This window comes from Symphalangus syndactylus, chromosome 3 (assembly GCF_028878055.3).
Source record: "Symphalangus syndactylus isolate Jambi chromosome 3, NHGRI_mSymSyn1-v2.1_pri, whole genome shotgun sequence".
Classification (NCBI taxonomy): domain Eukaryota; kingdom Metazoa; phylum Chordata; class Mammalia; order Primates; family Hylobatidae; genus Symphalangus; species Symphalangus syndactylus.
Genome location: NC_072425.2, coordinates 86464031 through 86490142, shown reverse-complemented (window position 1 = coordinate 86490142; position 26112 = coordinate 86464031). Strand labels below are relative to the sequence as shown.

Here is a 26112-nt window from a genome sequence, read left to right as displayed (position 1 = left end):
GTCTCTGCTAAAAATACAAAAAATTAGCCGGGCGTGGTGGCGGGCGCCTGTAGTCCCAGCTACTCGGAGAGGCTGAGGCAGGAGAATGGCGTGAACCCGGGAGGCGGAGCTTGCGGTGAGCCGAGATCGCGTCACTGCACTCCAGCCTGGGCGACAGAGCGAGACTCCGTCTCAAAATAGAGAGAGAGAGAGAGAAGTGATAGCTCTCTCTCTTCATAGCCTCTTCTCCCTTCCTATTTGAAATGCCCCTCCCAAGAGGTCATCGTTGTGAAGTCTGGTGGGCATTCAAGCCTTTTCCTCGCAGCACGCTCAGGCTGCACGGGCAGTCTGCAATTAACTGTCCATCACCGGTACCCACTCTGCGGGCTCCCAGGTGAGACACCGGACCTACATTTCCCAGAGTCCCTTTCATCCCATGGTTCCGGGTTCAAGTTGGCCTGCAAAAGGTTCCTGCTCAATATCTGCAAGAAGGAAGGAGAGAGGCCTCCTCTGGAGGCCGCTCCCCCTAGGCAGGTGGGAGACATGAAGTTCCAGCAGCCCGCCACAACCTTGTGTGAGATGGAGCACGGACTATCCCTTTTTTAGAGGCCTGTGAACTGTATGCATGGAAATAAATCTTAGGTTCCTTCAGGGGAAATTCCAGGCGCCTAGCCAGCCCTGAGAAGTAAATAAATAACTTGTTAAACAAGAAGGTGATAGTAGCCTAAAACAATAGCTAAAGAAGTTGGAGTCCCAGAGATGTTTGCTTTCCCTATAGAAATTAAAGATAGTATCTTCACGTATGTCCCTGAGTTGTCTTTCAGAGGCTTGGACCCTCCAACTGAGGACCCCCCAAACTGATCAGGGGCATGGCAGGTAGACCCCAGATAAGGGGGAAATGAAGACTAAAGCTTATTGTCCTTTGTTCTAAGTTTTTTTCCTGAAGGGCTTGGAGAAAGTCACTCCCCCTAACCAGTTAAGTCTACTGACTTCATATTTTTAAACAAAGCTTCTCTTCATTAGCCAATTGCAAACCAGAAGATGTTTAAATCTACCTATGACATGTAAGCCCCTTGCTTCAATATATCTCACCCTTTTCGGCCAAAACCAATGTGGAGCCTCCATGTATTGATTTATGATTTGCCTGTAGCTTCTGTTTTCCTGACATTTACCCCTGCCCTTAAAAACCTTACTTGCAAGCCATCAAGGAGTTAGAGACTTAAGCATAAGCTGACGATTTCCCTTGCTTGGCATCCTGCAGTAAATGCCTTCTTTTCTATCACTGCAAAAACCTCAGTGTGAGTATCTGGTTTTACTGCACTGGGTGAGCAGGCCCCAGTTCAATTCTATAACCTGTGTGAACCTCTCACATTGGTCCTTCAGGCTGAGGTCACCAGCAGCAGCTTACCTGACCTCCACTCTTTCAGCCTTTCCAATAACTCCCTACAGTAGAAGCTTCCTAAATGGAATACACAGAGGCTTTTCTGATATCCTGACCCAACTGTGATACAGAGATCTACTTTGGTCGTTTTAACAGCTGAATAGTATCCCAGTGCCTAACTGTCTTATAATGAATTTAACCTCTCCCTTAATGATGGACACTTGGGTTTTTCTAGCAATTTACTAACACAATTAATGTCAGGATGAACTTTCTTTCTTGCACGCACATACACACATACAAGTTCTTTATTTGCCACCCTCAAGCACATGACTGCTGAATTGTGCTTTAAGGAACTTGCCATCACACCACAAACATGTCACATTGTTAGGATCCTGTGATCGCTGTGAGGAAGAGGAGTGGGAGGGGACCACAGAGGCTGTAATGTCTAGACTCATTCTTCCCTGTCTTCAGTTCACCAAATGTAGTTCAACCATGGACAAAGGGGCTCTTTGAAGCATCCTCTAAATTTTTAAAATTTTGTTTTTAGAGATAGGGTCTTGTTTTGTTGCCCAAGCTGATCTTGAACTCCTAGCATCAAGCAATCCTCCCATTTCATCCTCCCGAAGTGCTGGGATTACAGGCATGAGCCACCACACCAGGCCTATATTTATTTATTAGTTTTTTGAAATAGAGTCTCAGTCTGTCACTCAAGCTGGAGTACAGTGGTACGATCTCAGCTCACTGCAACCTCCATCTCCCAGGTTCAAGCCATTCTCCTGCCTCAACCTCCCGAGTAGCTGGGACTATAGGGGTATGCCACCACGCCCGGCTAATTTTTGTACTTTTAGTAGAGACGGGGTTTTGCCATGTTGGCCAGGCTGGTCCTGAACTCCTGACCTCAAGTGATCCTCCTGCCTTGGCCTCTTGAAGTGCTGAGATTACCGGCATGAGGGATTACCGGTGTGAGCCACCATGCCCTGCCCCTAAATTTATTTTTTAATTGTTAAATTGTTACCAGCAGTGAATCCATACGGGTCTGCAACAACCTCAGTTCTTGCCTCCTCAGAAGAAAAAATTCGACCATGGAGGCATAAGGTAGAGTGAGAGACCAAGGCAAGTCTTACAGCAGGAGTGAAAGTTTATTAAAAAGTTTTATGGCGGGAATGAAAGAAAGTAAAGTACACTTGGAAGAGGGCCAAGCGGACAACTTGAGAGAGTCAAGTGTGCTGTTTGACCTTTGACTTGGGATTTTATACGTTGGTATGCTTCTGGGGGTTGCATCTCTTCTCCCTGATCCTTCCCTTGGGTTGGGCTGTCCGCATGCGTGGTGGTCGGCCAGCACCTGGGAGGGAAGCACATGCGCAGTATGTTTACTGAGGTTGTACGCATGCTCACTTGAGGCGTTCTTCCCTTACCAGCGCGGTGCTCCTAGAGGAAGCTAAACCAGTTAAACTACGTCATTTTGCCTCTTAGTGGGCATGCTTGAGTCCACTCACCCAACTCCTCATATCTTACTGGTAAGTTGCTAATCACCAATTTCAGATGTTTCTATCTATTGGGAGACAACCTTTCCCTGGCGCTGCGACCAATTATTATTTTAGAGAGACAGCTTAACAACCGCTTGATCATCACCTGATGGTCCCCTGACATTCCTGGTGAGGGCAGGGGGCTTCTCCTGCCCTGCTCATATATGCCTGACTAACTACCGTAACAAAATTTCTATGGAAGCCCCATTGCCTTCTAATCTCCCTTGGTCACCTGGGGCAGGCGCACCTCTTTCTTAGCTCTACCCCGTAGCCCCTGCTTCCACCATAACAGTTCACAAAGAACTGGCAAATCCCTTGAAATTTCCAATCTCCCTTCTTTTGCCATTTTCTGTAGGCTGCTATGATTCAAGCCAGAGAAAGCTGCTGCCTTAGCCCCCACCTCCATCGCCATGGGGGTGAGTCCCTAGATACCTGCCTGGCTTCTTCAGCCCTCGCCTTGGCTCCTGGCTTTGTGCTGAATGGTCCTGCCTCCCCACAATGCCCTTATCTCACCAAATCTTCACCCTGAAGCCATGAATTAGAACTTCTAGCTGACTAAATGCAGTATCTCTCAGAAATCCGTCATGTGTCTTTTCTGCCTCTCATGCCCAATTAAATAATTGGCATCGCTTTACAAACTTCTCTGGGCTAGCTCTAGAGCCCAGCTCTAACACCACCCAGGTCTCCAGGTAAAGCCTGGCTATACCTCCTATCCTTGTTTTTTGCTGATAAATAAGCTTTTTATTGATCTTGCAGAAAAATTATTTTTCTAATTTTTTTTCTCTTTTGCCTTCGTATCTTGAGTTGTGCCATGACAAAACACCACCAACTCCATTTTCCAGCCCTTACATAGAGGTCCTCTTCCCCCTTCTCCCTGTGTGCCCAGCGTGGTGTGAAAACACAGCCTGAAAATATTCTCTCCAGCTTCTTTCTGTCAGGTTCCCCACCCTTCTCCATCAGCATTCTTAACGCCGCAGGGATTCCTTACAGCCCACTTTGGAGTACAGTTTCCCTAAGGCCACAACATTTGCTGTTATTTTATGAATAAAACTTTATTTTACTGGCGGTTGGTAAACTGAACGAACAAGTACTATTTATAAAATAAATACAGAACATAATACAACAGCCAGCACTGTTTCTTTTTTTCTTTTTTTTCTTTTTTTTTTTTTTTTATTGAGATGGAGTTTCACTCTTGTTGCCCAGGCTGGAGTGCAATGGCGCGATCTCGGCTCTCTGCAACCTCCACCTCTTGGATTCAAGCGATTCTCCTGCCTCAGCCTCCCGAGTAGCTGGGATTACAGGCATGTGCCACCATGCCCAGCTAATTTTTTGTATTTTTGATAGAGACAGGGTTTCTCCACGTTGGTCAGGCTGGTCTCGAACTGCTGACCTCAGGTGACCACCCGCCTCGGCCTCCCAAAGTGCCGGGATTACAGGCGTGAGCCACTGCGCCCGGCCCACTGCCAGCATTGTTTCTAAAGGGCATTACAAACATTGCCCTATTGGCATTAGTAAACATATTTGTTTTAAAGGCTCAATTTTATCAGAAGAAACCTAGAAACAGAAACTGGAATGGTGTAAAAGGCTCTACCCTATGATTATTTGGTTTTCCCAAACCTAATTTTTTTTTCTAGATCTACATACGTTAGCTATTCTTTATTCTTTGAAAATAGCACTTTAACTTAGTGTAACTACCTAATCCCCATTTACTCATGAGATTTAGAAGAGAGAAGCTCAGAAGGAAAAGTTATTCAACTTAAAACAAAATCTCTAAGTAAATGATGCTTGAAGCAGATGAAAAACCAGCTGACCTACTTCCATTACTTAATTAAGAAGGTGGAATCAATATACAAGTGTTTGCTAATTTTACTCATTTTTTGGTCAATTACATTTATGATATTCAGTGATGTCTGTTTACAATAATGTATGTGTGTGTGTGTATATATATATATATATATACAGACCCTTTTAAAAACAGGTTCTATAATTCCCCAAATCCCAGTATGGCCAACAGCTTCCTGGGTCTATGAGACCCAGGATCAAGTTTCTCGTTTGATGTGTCTCAGAGTGTGGCCCATCTAGTAGTATGTAAGATGACATTAGGAGGTACGTGAACACATTTTAAAATTTTTAATAGGTAAATATTTATGATAGATGAGGAAAAAACATAGCTAGCATATAGAATTCCTGATTTCATGGGTACTGTTGCCTAGAGTGAGATTAAAGTGTAGCTAGTAGATTCAAAGATAAATATTAAGTGGAAAATATAAGGGGTAAACAGGTATGACAGAAACCATAAGGATGGTACAAGAATGTCTGAAATTGAGAAGGCCCTGCTCTCCCTTTCATGTTGCCTAACACATCATGATTAAATAATGTGATGCCTCATCCTCGTCCATCCTTCCTGCGTGTTTGTTTTGTTTTTTTTTTTGGAGACAGAGTCTCCCTCTGTTCCCCAGGCCGGAGTGCAATGGCTCAATCTTGGCTCACTGCAACTTCCACCTCCTGAATTCAAGCGATTCTCCTGCCTTAGCCTCCCGAGGAGCTGGGACTACAGGGGTACACCACCATGCCTGGCCAATTTTTGTATTTTTAGTAGAGACAGGGTTTCCATGTTGGCCAGGCCAGTCTGGAACTCCTGACCTCAGATGATCCACCCACCTTGGCCTCCCAAAGTGCTGAGATTACAGGCATGAGCCACTGCGCCTAGCCGGTCCTTCGTGCTTTGTGTCAAATGGTCAGCCACAGGTATAGCAAGTTAACTTTATGGCTGGCTCACTGTGCCCCGCTCTTTCCTGCAGAGCTGGAGCAGTGAGGCAGAATCCACCTGCTAGACTAATTGCACTGTGTTTGGGTATCAGAAAAGGCCATGGAGCATTTATCTGTCCAGTGGCCAGTGAGTTGATTTGGGTTTGTTTTGCTTTTAAAAAAAGAGGAAGAGGGTGGTAGTGATCTCCTCTCCAAGAGCCCTGAGCAGCTGACTTCAGGGTGTCACGGGGTCTTGCCGGCCTGGAAGCATTTCAACACCAGGCTCAGGTCCCTGCAGAGCAAATCCCATGACTCCAGTCACTGTTGTGCCAGAATTCTGTTGTGGGCAATTCAGTTTAAGTGAGCAAGTCTTGAAACATCTTTTTATGTTATAGGGATTTTATGGGAAGAGAGGCTTAATTCTGCAGGATTTGATTTATTTTAGTATTAATAATTTTTGATTATTTTTTCTAGAAAGGGTGTGAGATGACTTATGAAAATATATACAGGCTGGGGATGGTGGTTCACGCCCATAATCCCAGCACTTTGGGAGGTCAAGGTAGGCGGATCACTTGAGCTCAAGAGTTTGAGACCAGCCTGGGCAACATAATAGCTGGCCATGGCAGTGTTCGCCTGTAGTCCCAGCTACTCAGGAGGCTGAGGTGGGAGGATCACTTGAGCCCAGGAGGTGGAGGTTGCAGTGAGCCAATATCATACCACTGCCCTCCAGCCTGGGCGACAGAGCAAGACTCTATGCAAAAAAAAAGAAAAGAAAATATACACAATAAGATAAAACTTTAGACAAGTGGATGAGAAAACAGAGGCAAAAGGGAAATGAGGACAGGAAAGAGAAAATGGAGGCACAAAATGTGTGCTCTGTGGGCTCTATGCTTACTGGCAGTGCTGGCAGAGTTGGTTCTTAGCTTCCTAATAGCAAGATAATGAAGCTAACAGTGAGCTGTGTGGCTCACAGTGTCCCTAATTTCTTTTTTTTTTTTTTTTTTTTTTTTTGAGACTGAGTTCTGCTCTGTCACCCAGTCTGGAGTGCAGTGACATGATCATGATCTTGGCTCACTGCAGCCTTGGCCTCCTGGATTCAAGTGATTCTTGTGCCTCAGCCACCCAGTGTCTGGGACTACAGGCATGCGCCACTGTGCCTGGCTAATTTTTGTATTTTTAGTAGAGACGGGGGTTTCACCATCTTGCCCAGTCTGGTCTCGAACTCCTGGCTTCAAGTTATCCACCCACCTTGGCCTCCCAAAGTGCTGGGATTACAGCCGTGAGCCACCGTGCCCAGCCGCTAGTACTATTTTTCTGAAAAGAGAATACAACTGCTCAGGAGAAGGCTAAGCATTCTGTGTGCTGAGATCAGAGAGAAATTTCTCACGTACATGTAATGCCTTCAAAAGGATCCTCAGTGAATTCCTTTGGATGGACCACAGTGACTTTTCAGGGCTGTTTCATATGATGTCCTCTTGCAGAATAGGGTGCTTCAGGCCAAAGTGAACATGGGAAATCAGTTCTACAGGGAGCCAAGATGATGCCCTTTAGGTACACATCTCAGCTTGTTAGCTGAGTGGGTTTTGGAGGGCCCAATGGGTGGTCAGACCTATTATCACTGAGCAAGCCCTGCAAACTCTTCAGCATCAGTGAGTTCAGGAAAGCATCTTAATAACTGTTCTGGGCTTCAGTGCTGTGTGCTTAAAGGTGCTGAGCGAGAGGCAGGGTCAGGACTGGCTGCATGAATTGTGAGATCCAGGGCAAAATGAAAATACAGCGTTCCTTGTTCAAAAATTAGGAATATCAAGATGGTGACAACAGAGCATTAAAGCAACCGAAGCTCCTTTCTAAGAGTAGGGCCCTGTGGGACTGCACAAGTCACACCTCTATGAAGCTGGCCCTAGGCAGGAGAGATGTCCTCAGGAAAAGTCGAAGAACCTGGTGAGGACACAGCCTGAAGAGAAGGTCAAGCCAGCCTGCATTCTGCTGAGCCTCAGACTGCAAACAGTTTCATGAAGACTATGTCTCTCAAATCCCAAACTCGGGTGTGGAAAAAATACTAGTTTATTTCTCGTAACAAGTTAATTTTTGGCTCCACACCTCACATTACAAGGCTGACAGAAAAGTAAATGAGTAAACAAACCCCCACCACCAATCACATCCTAAAGCCCAGTACCCCCTGCAGTTTTTGCATAGAAAGCTTTATTATTTGAGTTATTCAGGGTGTTTCCCCATAACGATCTCCTGCAAGAAATATTGGGGAGAACAGGGACAGTGGCATGTAGCCCCACTTGATCTAACAGAGTGTTTTAATGATAGCTGGAGGAGGAAGGTCAGTCTCTGGGTGACAGGCAGCCACTGGTGGGAGGATCCTGCCCCATTAGATGCTTCTCTGCCACCTCAGACCCAGGTGGGCCCAGCTCCACCTCCCAGGCTAGATGTAGCCAGGCCCCAAAGCTCAGGACGTTTACAGGAGGTCTAGAGCAGGAACCACCAAAGAATCAGAACTGTTCGTTCATTCAGTGCATGTTTATTGAATACCAGCTAGGTCAGGCACTGCTCTTGGGGCTAGGGAGACAGTCAAGAATAAAAGAGACCCAAATCCCTGCTCTTGTGTAGCTCATATACTACTTATGGAAGACAATCTGTTTTTAAATGAGTCAACCATATTGTATCTAGGAAAATAATAAGTGCTATGTTTAAAAATAAATGTGAAAGGAAATAGGTTATACTAGGTGTGGATGTTGCTATTACCAATAAGGGTGTCAATGACGATCTCACTGAAAAAGAGCATTTGGGCAGAATACGAAGAAGTCAGGAAGCGAGCCAGGCAAATTCCTGGGGGAATGGTGGCTAGTGCACAGGCACTGAGGTCAGAGAGCCTGGTAGGCTCAAAGCATAGCAGGAGACCGTGGGGACCTCGAGCAGAGTGGGGTTGGTGCTAGGGGGTGAGGTCAGGGAGGGAGCAGTGGCTACAGCAGGACTTGTGGAAGGATTAAGTGGCTTATTAGAGATAGAGAGGAATGAAAATTGGAGTTTAATTTTGGACACTTGATAGTTGAGATGTTATTATATATCCATATAAGTTAAGGTTAGGTTACCCATATGGAAAAAATGGACATCAATCAGAAGTTAACTCTAATTGAATCATAGACCTGCATGAAACTAAATACAAAATCTAAAATCACTATTAAAATTCTTGGAAGAAAGATGAAAGTCTTTGTGACTTGGTAGAAGGCAAGGAATTTTTGTACTAATTTGATAAATTGGACTTTATTAACATTTAAAACTCTTGCTCATTGAAAGATACCATTACGAAAACAAAGAGACGGGCCAGATGCGGTGGCTCATGCCTGTAGTCTTTACACTTTGGGAGGCTGAGGTGGGTGGATCGCCTGAGGTCGGGAGTTCAAGACCAGCCTGGCCAACATAGTGAAACTAAAAATACAAAATTAGCTGGGCATGGTGGTGCACACCTGTAATCCCAGCTACTTGGGAGACTGAGGTGGGAGAATTACTTGAACCCGGGAGACAGAGGTTGCAGTGAGCCGAGATCGCACCACTGCACTCCAGCCTGGGCAACAGAGCGAGACTGTCTCAAAACAAAAAACAAAAACAAAAAAAAACAAGAAAACAGACAAACCAGAAAATAGGAGAAAATATTCACAACATAGAAAACTGTTACATCTTCATAATAAGACAACCCATTGTTTTTAAATGGGCCATCTATTTGAAACAGACACTCACACAAGGATGTATAAAAATGGCCAATAAACACATGAAAAGATGCCAATATTATTAGTCATCAGGTGTCTGTACTTAAAACCACAATGTGATACCATCACCCGTTGATAAAAATAGCTAAAATTTTAAAATTTACCAGTACCAAGTGTTGATGAGGACGTGGAATAACTAGACATCTAACCATTGCTTGTGGAAATGATATGGCTGCTTTGTAAAAGTTTGGTGGTTTTGTAAAAAGTTAACCATTCACCTACCTCCAGTAAGACCCAGCCATTCCACTAGGTATTTATCCAAGAGAAATGAAAATATATGTTCACACAAAGACTTGTACACAAATGTTTATAGCAGATTCATTTGTAATAGCCAAAATCGGGGCAAGGGTGTGGACCCATCAACAGGTGAATAGATTAATAATTAGATATACCCACACAATGCAATACTATTCAGCAATATGAAAGAGCAAACTTCTAATATACACAACAACATGGATCAATCTCAAAATGATGCTGAGTGGAAGAAGCCAGGCACACAAGCATACATATGGCACTACTTCATTTGTGTAAATGAAAACCAATCTACAGTGACAAAAAGATCATTGGTCCCTGGGGCTGGGAGACCCTGTGCAAAGTGACACAAAGAATCTTTTGGAGGTAATAGAGATGTTTTCTATTTTGATTGTGGTTGTGATTTCATAGGTGTGCACAATTATCAAAATGGATTGAATGTATGTTTACTGTATGTAAAATAATCCACAATGGAGTCAATGAGAAAAATAGCCAATTCTATAGGCCCCTTGATGACCTCTCCCAGACATGCTTTTACCCTTTTCACTCCAGACCTTTTGCTAATAGGCTAATGGGACCATAGACAAAGGTCTCCCTTTGGATCCAAAAGGGAGTATAATAAGCTGGACAGTGGCTGTCAAGTGGCTGGAGTTTTTTTGTTTTGTTTTGAATACATCTAGGAACATTCTACTACGAGATCTGAGAAGGTTGTATCCTAGCCTAGAACACAGCCAGAGGCAAAAGCTTGCATGCTAATGTCTTACTGAAATCTACAATCCAAGAGAGGCAGGAGTGATAGAAAAGGAGAGATGGGGGCCGGGTGCGGTGGCTCACGCCTGTAATCCCAGCACTTTGGGAGGCCGAGGCGGGCGGATCACGAGGTCAGGAGATCGAGACCATCCTGGCTAACACGGTGAAACCCCGTCTCTACTAAAAATACAAAAATTAGCCGGGCAATTAAAATTAGTAGCACCTGTAGTCCCAGCTACTTGGGAGGCTGAGGCAGGAGAATGGCGTGAACCCTGGGGGGCAGAGCCTGCAGTGAGCCGAGATCGCGCCACTGAACTCCAACCTGGGCGACAGCGAGACTCCGTCTCAAAAGAAAAAAAAGGAGAGATGGGTCAGTGAAGGAGGGAGAACAAAGAGCAGGGGAGGGACTGCTGAGCTTGTCACAGCTTGCAACAAACGACAGATTGCTCATTCTCACAGGACATCTCAAGAGAGGCCAGAGAAACCTACTGCATTTGAAACAGTCTGTTGTTGGGGAGGAAAGGCGAGTCACTTATCTGCTGGCTTCTTCCCATCTTCTCTCAAAATCCCCATAGGGCGTCAGCTTCCCAGTACTGCTCCACGTTGTGGAAGCCGAAGCTTCTGTCAGTGGGCTGTGCATATAGGCACTCCTTGGTCTGTGGTGGCCGAGTCTGTGGCCAGGGCTTTGCCACTGTGGGAGGAATGGGAGCTTTCACTGAGACCACTCAGACTAGGAGGGAAGGTCACTAGGGTCAGCAGGTCTGGAAGGATGCCAGGCTGGTCTGGTAGAGTTAGGTGCCTGCAGTCTGTGCACAGAAAGCTCCCTGTATCTGGTTTAAGTGTGGAGCTTCCAAAAAGGGTGATGGAACCAGAGGGACACTGCTGTGGGGGTGTTTCCAGACCCAGCGAGACTAACAAGAGTAGGTGCACTAATTGGAAACAACCTTACCTTCTTTTGAGTCTTACTAATTCTACTGGGTTGAATATTGGCCCCCCAAAATTCATCTTCACCCAGAAGCCTGTGAATGGGACCTTATTTGGAAATAACGCCCTTTGCAGAAGTAATCAAGTCAAGATGAGGTCAAACTGGATTAGGGTGGCCCCTAAATCCAATGGCTGGTAGTGTTACAAGAAGAGAGAAATTTTGGCCAGGCACGGTGGCTCACATCTGTAATCCAGCACTTTGGGAGGCTGAGGTGGGTGGATCACCTGAGCTCAGGAGTTCGAGACCAGGCTAGCCAACATAGTGAAACCCCCTCTCTACTAAAAGTATAAAAATTAGCTGGACAAGGTGGTATACACCTGTGGTCCCAGCTCCTTGAGAGGCTGAGGCACAAGAATCACTTGAACCCGGGAGGCGGAGAGAAATTTGGACAGAGAGACACAGACACCCAGGGGAGAGGGCCATGCGAAGCCGGAGGCAGAGATTGGAGGGGTACATATACAAGCCAAGGAACACTACAGATTTCCAGGAGCCACCAGAAGCTGGAAGAGGCAAGGAAGAATTCTTCGCTAGGGCCTTCAGAAGGAGTGTGGCCGCGCCAGTGCCTTGATTTCAGACTTCAAGCCTCCTTGAAGTCTCCTTGAACTAGGAGAGAATAAATTCCTCTTGTTTTAATTCACCAATTTGTGGTGTGTTATAGCAGCCCTAGAAAAACAACACATCTACCACTACCACTAGTGTTGCATCCCCAGTGTGCTGGCTTACATCATCGGACAGAAGCCAGAGGACATCCCACAGGCTTCAGTCTGCAGACTCTAGGAGGAGGTGTAAAAAACTAAAGTTGGATCATCTTTACTTTGGGGATTCTTGTTACCCGAGGAAAGAGGTCTAAGGCAAAGTAGAGCTGGGTAGAAATGTTCTCCCTTCCTAAGGGTTCTGGATCTGGGCTTGAGAGAAGAGCAAAGGAGAGACAGTGGAGAGACAGAACCCTGGATACCAGGAGGGCCCCCTGTCCAAAGTAAAAGACTCAAGGGGACTCCTTGACTCAGGAACACCTAAATACCTTACCAGAAACCTGCAGCTCAGAGGATGCACTCTGTAAGAAATCAGGGAACGTTGGGATGTGTGGATTACAGGACCCTGAGCAAATGACTAAGATCGAGCATTGCACCTTGGCCAGAGAATGTGGACACCCAGTAGGGCCAGGAATGTACAAGCTCAGAGCCTCAGAGTGAGTGCACACCACCAGGTGGCTTAGCAGAGAGGGAGAGGGAGAAAACAGCCCACCCCACTCCTACCCTGAGAGCTTTGCCAGGCCAAGACGCTTCTTCAGGAGTGGACAGAGAAGATGGCCTGGGGTGAAGATTATTCAAGAGTAATTTGGATAATAGAAGTGTTCAGGCCGGGTGCAGTGGTACGCACCTGTAATCCTAGCACTTTGGGAGGCCAAGGCAGGTGGATCACATGAGGACAGGAGTTCGAGACCAACCTGGCCAGCATGGTGAAACCCCATCTCTACTAAAAATACAAAAATTAACTGGGCATGGTGGTGCAACCCTGTAGTCCCAGCTACTCAGGAGGCTGAGGCAGAAGAATCGCTTGAATCTGGGAGGCAGAGGTTGCAGTGAGCCAAGATCTTGCCACTGCACTCCAACCTGGGTAACGAGCGAAACTCTGTCTCAAAAAAAAAAAAAAAAAAAAACAGTGTTCAGGGAAACCTTGGATGTCCTCAGGAAGTGGACTTCTTAAAGGGTGCTTTCCCTTGAAGTGGGAAGCATAAATTCTGCTCACGTCAGGCAAATATGTGGGGAATATTTTCTTCCTGTGAACAGTGAGTGCAAAGCTAGAAAAGATTCCCACACTTGCCCACTGGCCCCATCCTGCCCACGTCTGAGAACACAAGCTATTTTCAGAGCTCGGTAATACTACAAAGATTTTGTCAATAAGTAAACCAGAAACTCTAAACCTCGCAGCAACTTGTCAAAAGCATCAGCCAGCACTGGAACACTGCTCCCCCGCCGCCGCCACCCCCCATCCTGCAGAGGGCAGCTGGGAACAGCCATGGACAGGGAGGACCTGGAGAGCCCCTAACTGCAGTGCATTACAGGCTCCTAGCTTAGAGCCCATGGCTTTGTCAAGTGTCTTCAAAAATATTCATATTTAGAACCCTGAAAAAAATATAGTCTCCAAATACAAAGAGACAACTGGATAGAGGCAATTAATAAATGTTTGGTGAATATATTCCAACTTCATCACTGTTACATTTAGTATTTACAAAAATTTCCTTCCATTTGAGGTGAGTGGTAGGTGGGATGGAAGGAGCCCTACCTGGGGGTGGGGGTGGACATCTCCAGAGGCCCAGGTTCTTCCCAGGAAGAGTAGCCAATCGATCTAACTGATGGACAATGGTCCTGTGCACAGGGTCCTACAGGGACCCTCACTGGGCGGTGATAGGAGGTGATACTGGCTCAGGAACCATGCCCTGTGGGGCTGTGGGCATTGAGTGCTCACTGGAAAGGGAAGAAATGGCAGTGCTAGGCATAGCTCAGTTTTTTCTGGTCCACGATGGCCCCAAGTGAAAGAGATATTTCTGCTGATACATTTAGCCAAAAATATTGCTCACTAAAACTACCTATTCAGAAATTACTCAGACAGGCATTCCCTCTGATTTAGATTCCATTAATTATTTTGTCTTCTGGAATGAGCCATCCAGCCTAGGGCAGTGTTATGGCTGAATTGTGTCTCCCCAGAATTCACATATTGAAGTCCTGCCCTGCAGTACCGCAGAATGTGACTGGGTTTGAAGATAAGATCTTTAAAGAAGTGATTGAGGTGAAATGAGGGCATATGGGCAGGCCGTAACCCAGGGTGATTGGTGTCCTTATAAGAAGAGACTAGGACACAGGCATGTGTGTACATAGCAAGAAGGCGGCCATCTGAAAGCTAATGAAAAAGGTCTCAGAACAAACAAACCCGCCAACACCTTGATCTCAGACATCAGCCTCCAGAACTGTGAGAAGTAAATTTCTGTGATTCAGGGTTCCCAGTCTGTGCTACTTTGTTATGGCAGCCCTAGCAAACTAGTACAGGAAGCATCCTGGTGGCAAGAGATCACTTCATTGGGAGCATCAGACATGCCTCAGGATCAGAAGTGGCACAGAGGCTTAGGGCTTGGGAGTAAATGATTTTTAGTTTTCAGTTTCCCTGCTCAGGTCTATTATTGGAAATGAAAGCATCTAGGATCACTTCTTAGGGCTCCCAAGGACCCTCTCCCGGAGGGATTTAACAGAATAGAACCCAGGAGAGAAGAGGCAAGGGCCAGCCAGGGGGCATATTATTCCACACTCGTGGAGCTCAGGAGCAGTGCCACCTATGGCACTTCCTATTGATTGATATTTGAGAAGAAGCCCAGGCTGCCCTTTGACCTCTGTTTTTGGTCCAGAGAAAATGGATGCAGCTAGGAAGCCTTGCTCAGTGTGCAGCTAAATTGAGGACACATTCCAAGATGCTTATTGGCCAGTGGCCAAGGCCCCTCAGCCAAACCCCACATGCCAAAAAAGGAGACCATGACCCAAGTAGTGTGCCCAGGGCAACAGCTGGGCAATTGTGTCTGGCTGTGAAATTCGAGTCCCAGGTCAGCACTGGCCAACAGGCTGCTGCACTTAGATGTTATAGCCAGGCAGGAACCAAGTCAAAGTACTGTTACTTGGTGAGGGGAGCAGGAGCCAGAGCTTGAGTTACTCTGAGAACATATCCCCACAGCCTCTTATCAGCGGGGGTACTGGAGAATTGGTGGAATCCACCCAGCCCCCAGACAGGAGCAGCCTCTATCAGAGAGCTGACAATGTTCCAAGTTTACCCCCACCCACTCACCCCTAACCTCTGCAAAGAGAAGGTTTGGGACAATTAGTGGGTGGAGAGCCCAGTGACACCCAGTTTTGGCTAGGGGTGGATCCCCTTCCCATAGAGTATCAGGGGCAACCAACCTCGTCCCCTAGAATCCTCAGAGGGCTGACTTCAGGAAGAAGGCAGCAGGGCCGGGTCAGTGATGAGGCTAATGTTGTCATGGAAGGAGAGGGAAGTTTTCTGAGCAGAGAGGACCCCACTATGCAAAGTATAGGAGCCAGGGACAGCTCCTCACAATGTGTATCAGGAAACCATCTCATTGCAACTGACCTATGACTGGCTCAGTGCATTCCAGGAGACCACCTCTCACATAGCCCAGCAGGACCACCAGCTCTTCTCTATCACTAAACATGGGGGCAGGGCAGCCCCACCCTTAAAGAGTGGCAAGCTTGGGGCTAAAAGGAACTATCTGTCTCTGCCCATTTTGTCCCTCCACCTCCTCCTCTGTCTGCTGGTGGGATGAGCATATCTTTCAGGATAATAATCTATAGGAGGTAACCACTATTAGAAAGAGAGAGGTTTGTTGATGTTGAAGCTACTCCAGTCTGAAGAATGGAAATATCTGTGTGGTCACCAACCTTGGACACAAGGGCACAGCATGAAGCCAGCACTGGGTGAGACAGAAGATGGGAGTTAGAGGGTAACCGAAGGAAAGGGATTACAAGCATTTGATGGACACAGACTCTCTCTCTATGGCTTTGCCTCTTCTGGACAGTTCATATAAATGGAGTCATACAGCGTGGGTCACAGTGCCTAGCTTCTTTCATCCAGAGTAATGTGTTCTGTTTTTTGTTTTTTGGGTTTTTTTTTTTTTTTTTTTTTGAGACGGAGTCTCGCTCTGTCACTCAGGTTAAAGTGCAGTGGCACGATCTTGGCTCACTGCAACCTCCACCTCCAAGATTCAAGTGATTCTTCTGCCTCAGCCTCCCAAGTAGCTGGGGCTACAGGTGCCTGCCACAACACTCGGCTAATTTTTGTATAGTAGAGACGGAGTTTCTACTAAAAACCCATGTTGGCCAGGCTAGTCTTGAACTCCTGACCTCAGGTGATCCACCCACCTTGGCCTCCCGAAGTGTTGGGTTACAGGCGTGAGCCACCATGCCTGGCCTCACTCAGGGTAATGTTTTCAAGGTCCACCCTTGAAGCTCTTCATCCCTTTCTATGACTGGAAAATAGTCCATGGTGTGGATATGCCACATTTTGTTTATCTATTCATCCGTTGATAGACATTTGGGTTGTTTCTACCTTTTGGCTATTGTGTGTAGTGCTGCTATGAATATTCATGTACAAGATTTTGTTTAAACTCCTGTTTTCAATTTATGGGGGTATAGGAGTGGAACTGCTGGGGCATGTGATAATTTTATGTTTCACTTCTTTTTTTCTTTTTTTTGAGATGGAATCTCGTTCTGTCACCCATTCTGGAGTGCAGTGGCACAATCTTGGCTCACTGCAACCTCTGCCTCCCAGGTTCAAGCAATTCTCCTACCTCAGCCTCCTGAGTAGCTGGGATTACAGGCACGCACCACCATGCCCAGCTAATTTTTGTATTTTTGGTAAAGACAGGGTTTTGCCACATTGGCCAGGCTGGTCTCAAACTCCTGACCTCAGATGATCCGCCCGCCTTGGCCTCACAAAGTGCTGGGATTACAGGCGTGAGCCACCATGCCTGGCCTGACAACTGATTTTTTCACTAAGGTGTGAAGACAGTTTAGTGAAGAAAGGATGGTCTTTCCAACAAATTGTGCTAGAACAACTGGATATTTATATGTATAAACTGAACTTCGAGCTACACCTCACATTATATATAAAATGAACTCAAAATCAATTATATTTTAAATAGCTCTGTTGAGGTATAAGAGATAATAAGCCACACACATTTAAAGTGTATGGTTATATCCACACCTATGAAGAATGGCATTGTCACTCAGATAAGGAAGACTGCAGTTGCAGAGAACAGAATCCAGTTGAGCTACACTAAGCAGTAGGAGACATTTTTGAATATAAAATGAATTACAAGATCATTAAGAGGGCCAACAATATAGCTGCTAGACTCAGTATCCAGGAACAACTCTTGGAGACACATCATAAAGCTTGTCGCCAGGGGAACTGCTGTTCCTGCCACAATCAGCAAGCTGCCTCTGCTAAAGTGGGAAGCCACCACTCCCTCCGCCAGCCTCAGAGCTGTACCACTTCTGGTGGGGTTTTCACTAACAAAACAGACGCATATGTCTTGCCTCTCTTCCTCATTAAATCAGTTCCAAATTGAAGTCTCACATCTGATTGTCAAAAGCTAAATGACAGGCGAGGCGTGGTGACTCACACCTGTAATCCCAGCACTTTGGGAGTCCAAGGCGGGTGGATCACCAGGGGTCAGGAGTTCGAGACCAGCCTGGCCAACATGGTGAAACCCCCATCTCTACTAAAAATACAAAAATTAGCCGGGCATGGTGGCGGGCGCCTGTAATCCCAGCTACTCGGGAGGCTGAGGCAGGAGAACCGCTTTAACCCGGGAGGCAGAGATTGCAGTGAGCCGAGATCGTGCCATTGCACTCCAGCCTGGGCCAAAAGAGTGAAACTCTGTCTCAAAAAAAGAAAGAAAAAAAAGCTAAATGACATCTGGAACCCTGGCATCAAGGAAGTCTGGAAAATGTGTTTTTTTTCTGGCCTTTGCAATATTGAAAGGCATTCTTTTTGTCTGTTTGTTTGTTTGTTTTTTGAGACAGAGTCTAACTCTGTTGCCCAGGCTGGAGGGCAGTGGCACGATCTTGGCTCACTGCAGCCTCCACCTCCTGAGTTCAAGCGATTCTCCCGCTTCAGCCTCCCGAATAGTTGGGATTGCAGGTGTGCACCACCACACCTAGATAATTTTTGTGTTTTTAGTAGAGACAGGATTTCACTGTGTTGGCCAGGCTGGTCTTGAACTCCTGACCTCAGGTGATCTGCCCACCTTAGCCTCCAAAAGTGCTGGGATTACAGGCATGAGCCACCATGCTTAGCCGTGGAAGGCACTCTTAGAGGGTGGTTGGGACAGATGTTGAGCGAGTCAATCCACAATATCCATCACGCTGTGGATGGAATCGACTGGGGAGAGAAAATCAGGAGTTCAGTTTTGAACACTATAAATTTAAGGTGTCATTTTGATATATGACTAGAGCTGAGTAGTAGGCAGGGAAATAAAATGCAGTGTAATGTAGTGGTAAGAGCACATACTCTGGAACCAGTCTGCTTGGTTTCATATCATAGCTACCTCCTTTATTAGCTGTGTGACATTGAGCAAGTATCTTAACCTCCCTGTGCCTCAGTTTTACCAGCTGTAAAATGACAATAATAATGTTATTTAATAACCATTTATTTCAGTATCTTCCCGAGTAGTGTTGTTATGAGAAATTAAATGAGTTAATATTTGTAAAGCATTTAAAACACTGCCTGGCACAAAATAACCAATGTATATGTGTTTGCTATGATAATAATAATAATAATTTTAATTAATAATGGTTTGTTTAATTATTATTATTTTAATTAATAACCTAGCAAATACATATACACAATACACAAATGCACTGCTTATTTTATTGTTGTTACTATTATCTATATATCTGAAGTTTAGGAAGAAAGACTAGGCTGGAGATACACATTTTTGGGGTCACCAGCACGCAGCAGGCTTTTAAAGCCATGATACTGGATGAGCTCACCTAAGGAGTACATGTAGCTATAGCAGAGAAGAGATTGGAGCACTGTGACATCCAGAGGTCAAGGAGATGAGAAGGAACTAACAAGGAGACTGAGCAGGAGGGACAAGGAGAAGTGGGTTCAAGAATCCAGGAAAAAGGATTGCAAGGAAAAGGGTGACCAGCAGTGCCTGATGGTGCTCTTAGTCGAAACAAGATGAAGCCCAAGAATGGACCATCAGATTTGACACAATAAGAAGGTCATGGTGACAAGAGCTGTCCAATGGGAAGGTGGAAAAGAAACCCTGATTGCAATGGTTTCAAAAGGGAATCAGGAAGAGGGAGTGAAGGCAGCAAGTGTGGCCATTCTTTTGAGGAGCTGCACTGCAAAGAGGAGCAGAGAGCTGGGAGAGTAGCTGACCAGCAAGAAAATGGAAACCTCAGTCCTACAACCACCAGGAACTGAATTCTGCTAACCACGATATGCGCTTGGAACAAGACCCTGGGATCTAGAATGAACACAGCCCAGCTGACACCTTAATCACAACCTGTGTGATGCTGAGCAAAGGACCCAGTTGAGCTGTGCTCAGACTTCTAACCCATGGAGATTGTGAGAAATGAATTTGTGCATTTCCAAGCCACTAAATTTATGGTAATCTGTTATGTAGCCCCGGGTAACTAATACAATGACTCAGTATAATGCAACATTAAGGAATTATTGTTAACATGTAACTGTTGTAATTTGGGGTTACGAAAAATGCTCTTTTTTTAGTGATCCATATGAAAGTGCTAAGGAAGTATCTGTGATTTGTTTAAAAATAAAGATGAAGGTCGGGCATGGTGGCTCACATCTGTAATCCCAGCACTTTGGGAGGTGGGCAGATCACCTGAGGTCAACAGTTTGAGACCATGTTGGGTTTCACCCAACATGGTGAAACCCCATCTGTACTAAAAATACAAAAAAAATTAGCTGGATGTGGTGGCGCAGGCCTGTAGCTCAGGAGGCTGAGGCACGAGAATCACTTGAACCTGGGAGACAGAGGCTGCAGTGAGCCAAGATTGCACCACTGCACTCTAACCTGGATGACAGAGCGAGACTCCATCTCAAAATAAATAAATAAAGATAAAGAAATAAGTAGGGTCAAGTGTGGTGGCTTACGCCTGTAATCTCAGCACTTTGGGAGGCTGAGGTGGGTGGATTATCTGAGGTCAGGAGTTCAAGGCCAGCCTGGCCAACATGGTGAAACCCCGTCTCTATTAAAAATACAAAAATTAGCCAGGTATGGTGGTGCACACCTGTAATCCCACCTACTCAGGAAGCTGAGGCAGGAGAATTGCTTGAACCCAGGAGGCGGAGGTTGCAGTGAGGCAAGATCACGCCATTGCACTCCAGCCTGGGCAATAGAGCGAGACTCTATCAAAAAAAAAAAAAAGAGAGAGAGTGAGAGAGAGAGAGAAATAAAGAAAATCTGAAGAAATATGGTAAAATGTTAATAATTATTAATCCAGGTGATGGATATACAGGAATCATTGTACTGTTTCATGTCTGAAATGTTCATAATAAAATGTAAATGTATACATAATGATGTGTGTGTGTGTGGGTGTGTGTGTTAGAGAGAGAAAAAATGAGGGCCTAGTCTTAAGGCCCCTTTCTCCTCCTCCTCCTCCTTCTTTATGTTGTTTCCTGATTGCCCTTTTAATCTACCTCCCTTACAGGGCTGTCCCCTTTTGGCCTGCTGTCTTTCTGAAGATTTTACCTTCGAGAGCATATTTTCATAATCCCCTCCTCATAGAAGCTGTATTGAGCCTTTAATATCCAGCCCTGTGTGTCATGGAATCTGGTGTGAGCTGACCCAGAAGGACAGCCACCTCCTCTCAGTAGGTCTGGGTGAGCCCCTGGGGGCTGAAGTGTTATTGTACAATGGCCCTTATTCACAGCAGGGCTGCCTTTCAGGGGGCCTGGTGTGCTCTCCTGGTGCCAACCCCAGCTGTCTTTCTCACCATTCTAAGCTCTCCTCTGCCACCTTGGCCCAGGCCTTAATTCTTTCTCAGAAACCCAATTCCTTCGGCAGAAGCCACGTGTTCCGCTCAGGCCCCATCTGACAGCTGTGGCCCCTGGCCCAGCCCCATAGACGTTCAGTGTTCCCTTTCACAGGCCCTGGTGTGTTCCTGCCAGAAAAGTCCACTTCCTTTACGATTCTCTTTTTCATGGTGTCACTTTTTTTGGCCTTGTGCATCATGCCAATTCCTTGCACACTTGATGAAAGGATTCAGGGGCAGAGAACTTGAATCAATGGGGTCTTTTTATTTTTGAACATCAGTAAACAGCACAAATCAATTCAATGAGTTCAGCCCCCTCGGTTATTTTCGTGCTTACTGCAGTCTATGCCCGGCATTAAATCCCACTGAAAATGCCTCTTGTTATTGCCAGCTAATGAAGAATGTCGCTCTTTTTTCTGGGTTTGAACACACTCCAAATCATTGGCCTGAAAGATCAGTTTAACATTGGAAAGCCCTGAATGTAAAATCTTTAACTTTCCCTCTTAAACAGTTCATTGACATTATTCTAATCATTTTCTTTCCTCTGCGTTTTATTGTACTCACTGGCAGTATTTTGATCTGTTTAGTAGTGCAAAATGCAGTCATTTATTTTCGAGACTTAGGAAGATATGCCCAAATCTTTCCCACTGATTAAGTTACAAATTATGTGATTAGAGACTAAAAGGTACAGTTAACCTGTTGACTTGTCATAGTTGTACTTCCATCAGAGTGGCCCCTTTTCACCTTTTTTGGTCATTCTCAATATCCAGGCCCAGAAGGGACAGTTCACAGCATGTTTAGTGTCACTAGCAAAGAACGTAGACTGGCTGGGTGTGGTGATCACCCAGTGATCACACCGTTGATCCCAGAAGTTTGAGAGTCTAAAGTGAGAGGATCTCTTAAGCCCAGGAGTTCGAGGCCAGCCTGGACAAAAAAATTTAAAATAGTGAGACCCTGTCTCTACAAAAAGTGAGGTCTGATTAATATGCCACTGACCATTTTTAGTCAGAAATGTGGAGGGGCATGTTCTTTTTTTAAAAAAATGCATATATATATATATATATATATTTTTTTTTTTTTTTTTTTTTTAAGAGACAGGGTCTTGCTCTATTGCCTAGGCTAGACTGCAGTGGCGCAATCATGGCTCACTGTTGCCTCCACCTCCTGGGCTCACGTAATACTCCCACGTCAGCCTCCCAAGTAGCTGGGACTATAGGCGCACACCACCATGTCTGACTAATTTTTAAATTTTCTGTAAAGATGAGATTTCCTCATGTTACTCAGGCTGGTCTTGAACTCCTGGGTTCAGGCAGTTCTCCCACCTCGGCCTCCCAAAGTGTTGGGATTACAGGCATGAGCCACTGTGCCCAGTCTATACCAATTACTTGAGAAATAAAACCACAAGAAAAAAAATCCTAAAAAACACACTCAAAACAAAATCTGTATATTGTCCTCTGTAGTACGGAGTGCCTTATTTTATTTATTTATTGTTTATTTATTTATTTATTTTTGAGACAGAGTCTCACTCTGTTGCCCAGGCTGGGGTGCAGTGGCGTGATCTCGGCTCACTGCAGCCTCCACCTCCCGGGTTCAAGCTATTCTCGTGCCTCAGCCTCCTGAGTAGCTGGGACTACAGACATGAGCCCCCATACCCGGCTTATTTTTGTATTTTTAGTAGATAACGGGGTTTCACCATGTTGGCCATGCTGGTCTCGAACTCCTGAACTCAGGTGATCCACCCACCTCGGCCTCCCAAAGTGCTGGGATTATAGGCGTGAGCCACGTGGTGGGCTGCCTCATATTTAAGAAAAAAAAAAAAAGACAAAAAAAAAACCCACTGAACTTTTATTTCCATTTGAAATATCAAGACATGAATTAAGTGGTGCAGGCAGGTGGCTTCACCAGATACTGCTAACATCTAGTGAGGCCCTCTGCACAGTGAGAAGATTCAATGGCAGATTCTGGAACCAGACAGCAGGGATTCAAATGCCAAATCCAGTACTTACTAGCTGTGTGATCTTGGGCAAATTACTTCTCTCTGTGCCCTAGTCTGCTCATCTATAAAATCGGAACAATTAGAGTACCTACCCCAGGGGGTTGTTGTGAGTGTGTAGAATGTTTCGATTACTGTCCAGCATATGAAAAGCAATCGTCACAGTCATCATTATGTCCTGGGTGGATGACAGTGACTTTCCGGTGCAGCCTTCACAACGTTGCCAGAATGGTCTTCCTGGAAGTCTGCTCCTGTTCTCTCTCACATTCCTGCTCCATAAAACAGGCTCTGCCTCTCCCCTAGGAGGAAGTCACCAGGTGATAAATTACTTTCACTCAGAAGGCAGGAATGAGCAGGAAGACCCCAGGTCACAACAGGAAACTGAGCTGCTTTTTCAAGATGTTCTTCAATTTTTTTTTTGTTTTGGTTATTAACCTAGGTGAGGAGAGTTGAGTTCATTTCATTCCTCAGTTCAAGGCACATGCTTGTCATTAGTCGGCATAAGTCCCTCCCCTTGCTTTATATTTTATTTATTCTCTTTTATCCACTTTTCTTACTCCCACATCCCCCTACCCCACCATTCTGTTTCCAAGTATTTGTGTAAAGGGAGTGTCGTGGTGGTGAATGCCTGACTTCAAGTTACACAGCTGATGAATGGAGTGTTCCCCACACAGTCTTAAGATCTGTGTTGCCATGAGAACCTCTCATCTTCTCTTCTGACATCTGCCTGCGACCCCCTGGTGTGCATCCTTACATTTCATGCTCCACTTCCCCAGGTGACAGACACCCAGGTTGACTCCAGTCATCCTCTGCAACGAACCAGGGAAAAGAAGGATTTCTCGGAAGATGGTACCAGGAAATCTTGCTACTATGTGGATAAAAATACAGCTGGATCCCCACTTAACACTCCATATGAAGTGAACTCTAGGTCAGGTCCATTAAAGATCAAAATATAGGGCATGGTGGCTCACACCTGTAATCCCAGCACTTTAGGAGGCCGAGGCGGGTGGATCACCTGAGCTCAGGAGTTCGAGACCAGCCTGGCCAATATAGTGAAATCCCATCTCTACTAAAAATACAAAAATTAACTGGGCGAGGTGGCATACACCTGTAGTCCCAGCTTCTTGGGAGGCTGAGGCACCAGAATCACTTGAACCTGGGAGGCAGAGTTTGCAGTGAGCCGAGATCATGCCGCTGCACTCCCACCTGGGTGACAGAGCAAGACTCCATCTTAAAAAAAAAAAAAAAAAAAAAGACCAAAATATAAAACAATGAGATTACTAGAAGGAAATGTAGGTGAATGACTGTCTCAGTGACCTAGGGAAAGAACCTCTCAGGCAAAACTTGTGATACATACAATTCCTTGAACATTTCTTCCATTCAGATTGGTTTTCCAGTTCTCTCTCACCTCTTGGTCAGCCCTTCTCAACTGCTGAGAGATTATCTTTTGTTTAAGGATAAAAGTGGAAGAAAACCAAAACCTTGAAGGCTGCATTTTCTCTACCTTCAGTTTTGTGTCTGTTTTTGTTTGTTTGTTTGTTTTTTTCTAGATTTCTTCTTTGCCCAGAACAGAGGTCAGCAAACTATGGCTGTGAGGCAAATCCAGCCTACCGCATATTTTCGTACAGCCTGCTAAGAAAGGCTTTTACATCTTAATTGGTTAAGTCAGAGAAAACAAAATAAGAATAATATTTTGTGACACATTAACATTATGTGAAATACAACTCTCACTATTCATGTGTTTCATTGGAACACGGACTGTGGATGGCTGCTTTCTCACAACTGCAGAGTTAAGTAGTTATGACAAAGACCATATGGCCCACAAAGCCAAAAATATTTTCTACCTGGCCCTTTGCAGAAAAAAAAAAAAAATGCCAACCCCTGAACTTTTGTGTGCCCCTCGAGAATGGAAATCACATCCAATATTTGTTTTGTTTTCCTGACTGCTCAGCACAGGGCCTGGCAGGTAATTGGTGCTATTTCTACCACTTTGGACTACTTTTAGTTTCAAGTAACAGAATACCCTACCGAAAGGGTTTTAGTTCTCACATAACAAGAACTCTAGAGAGAAAACTGGCACTGCTTCAAGCTCAGTGACGTTGCATCAGGGACTTGGGTCAACGCCTCCTCCCCCTGCCCTCATGGTTTCAAGATGGCCACAGCACCCACCTCCTTGGATCATTTTCTCGTACAACCTTTGTTGAAAGACAGAACGTGCACAGCAACATATGCAAATAACTTGACCTAGTAAACAAGTGAAGGAGGAAAATAATCCTTGGAGCCCCAAAGCAGACTTCCCCTCATGGCATTAGCCAGGAGTGGACCACATGCTCCCTCACGCTAGGGTCTGGACCCCTTCCCTTGAGAACTAGAGATTTCCACCCAAAACTCCAGCAGCATCAGGGAATGAGGAATCAAGAAATGTCTTTGGGGTCGCCAAAGAAAAGTATCTGCCCCAAGGCTGATTAATAGGGAGGCTGATTTCTGACTTTTGAAAGACAATCCAGAAATTAGAACTATTTTTTATGTGCAGAACCAAATTTAATTCCAACCTTTCCTAAGATAGGTAACTCATTTTAAAATAAGATCATTTCTTGAGGGGGCGCAGTGGCTCATGTCTGTCATCCCAGCACTTTGGGAGGCCGAGGTGGACTGATCACTTGAGGTCAGGAGTTGGATACCAGCCTGGCAAACATGGCAAAACCCCGTCTCCACTAAAAATACAAAAATTAGTGTGGGATTACAGGCATGGTGGCACACACCTGTAATCCCAGCTACTCGGGGGGGTGAGGCAGAAGAATCATTTGAACCCGTAAGGTAGAGGTTGCAGTGAGATTGCAGCACTGCACTCCAGCCTGGGCAACAGAAAAAGATAATTTCTTCAAGTGGTTTCACATGGTTTTCAAACCATAGAAGCACAAAATTTAGCTGAGTAGCTTTTATAAGTTCTGGGTGGCCTTTTGGAATCAAATTCAATGTTCCACAGTCAGGACTCTTCTGCTGCTGGACAGTCACGTGGTGCAAGGCTCTAAGTTGAAGAGTGTCCCATAGGCCTTGTGCAGTAAAAGCTCTGCTCTTCATCATAATGGTTGGCTCATCAGGACCATAAGAGTGATCTCTTGCAATAGTTAAACAATCAAACGGAGCTAT

General features: G+C 45.4%; 1 protein-coding gene across 3 annotated transcripts in view; it reads left to right on the top strand.

The window, feature by feature from the left end:
- Window positions 1-2744: 2744 nt before the first annotated feature.
- GPNMB (glycoprotein nmb) overlaps window positions 2745-26112 on the top strand; it is a 64065-nt gene continuing 40697 nt past the window's right edge. For 2 of the 3 annotated variants that reach the window (XM_055272430.1, XM_055272429.1), the window contains exon 1: window positions 2745-2877. In XM_055272430.1, coding sequence (XP_055128405.1) covers window positions 2839-2877 — 39 coding nt within the window. In that variant the 5' untranslated portion in view covers window positions 2745-2838. Of the gene's footprint in view, window positions 2878-4896; window positions 4993-26112 lie in introns of those variants that run through there. The other variant, XM_063636314.1, reaches the window with a different exon arrangement.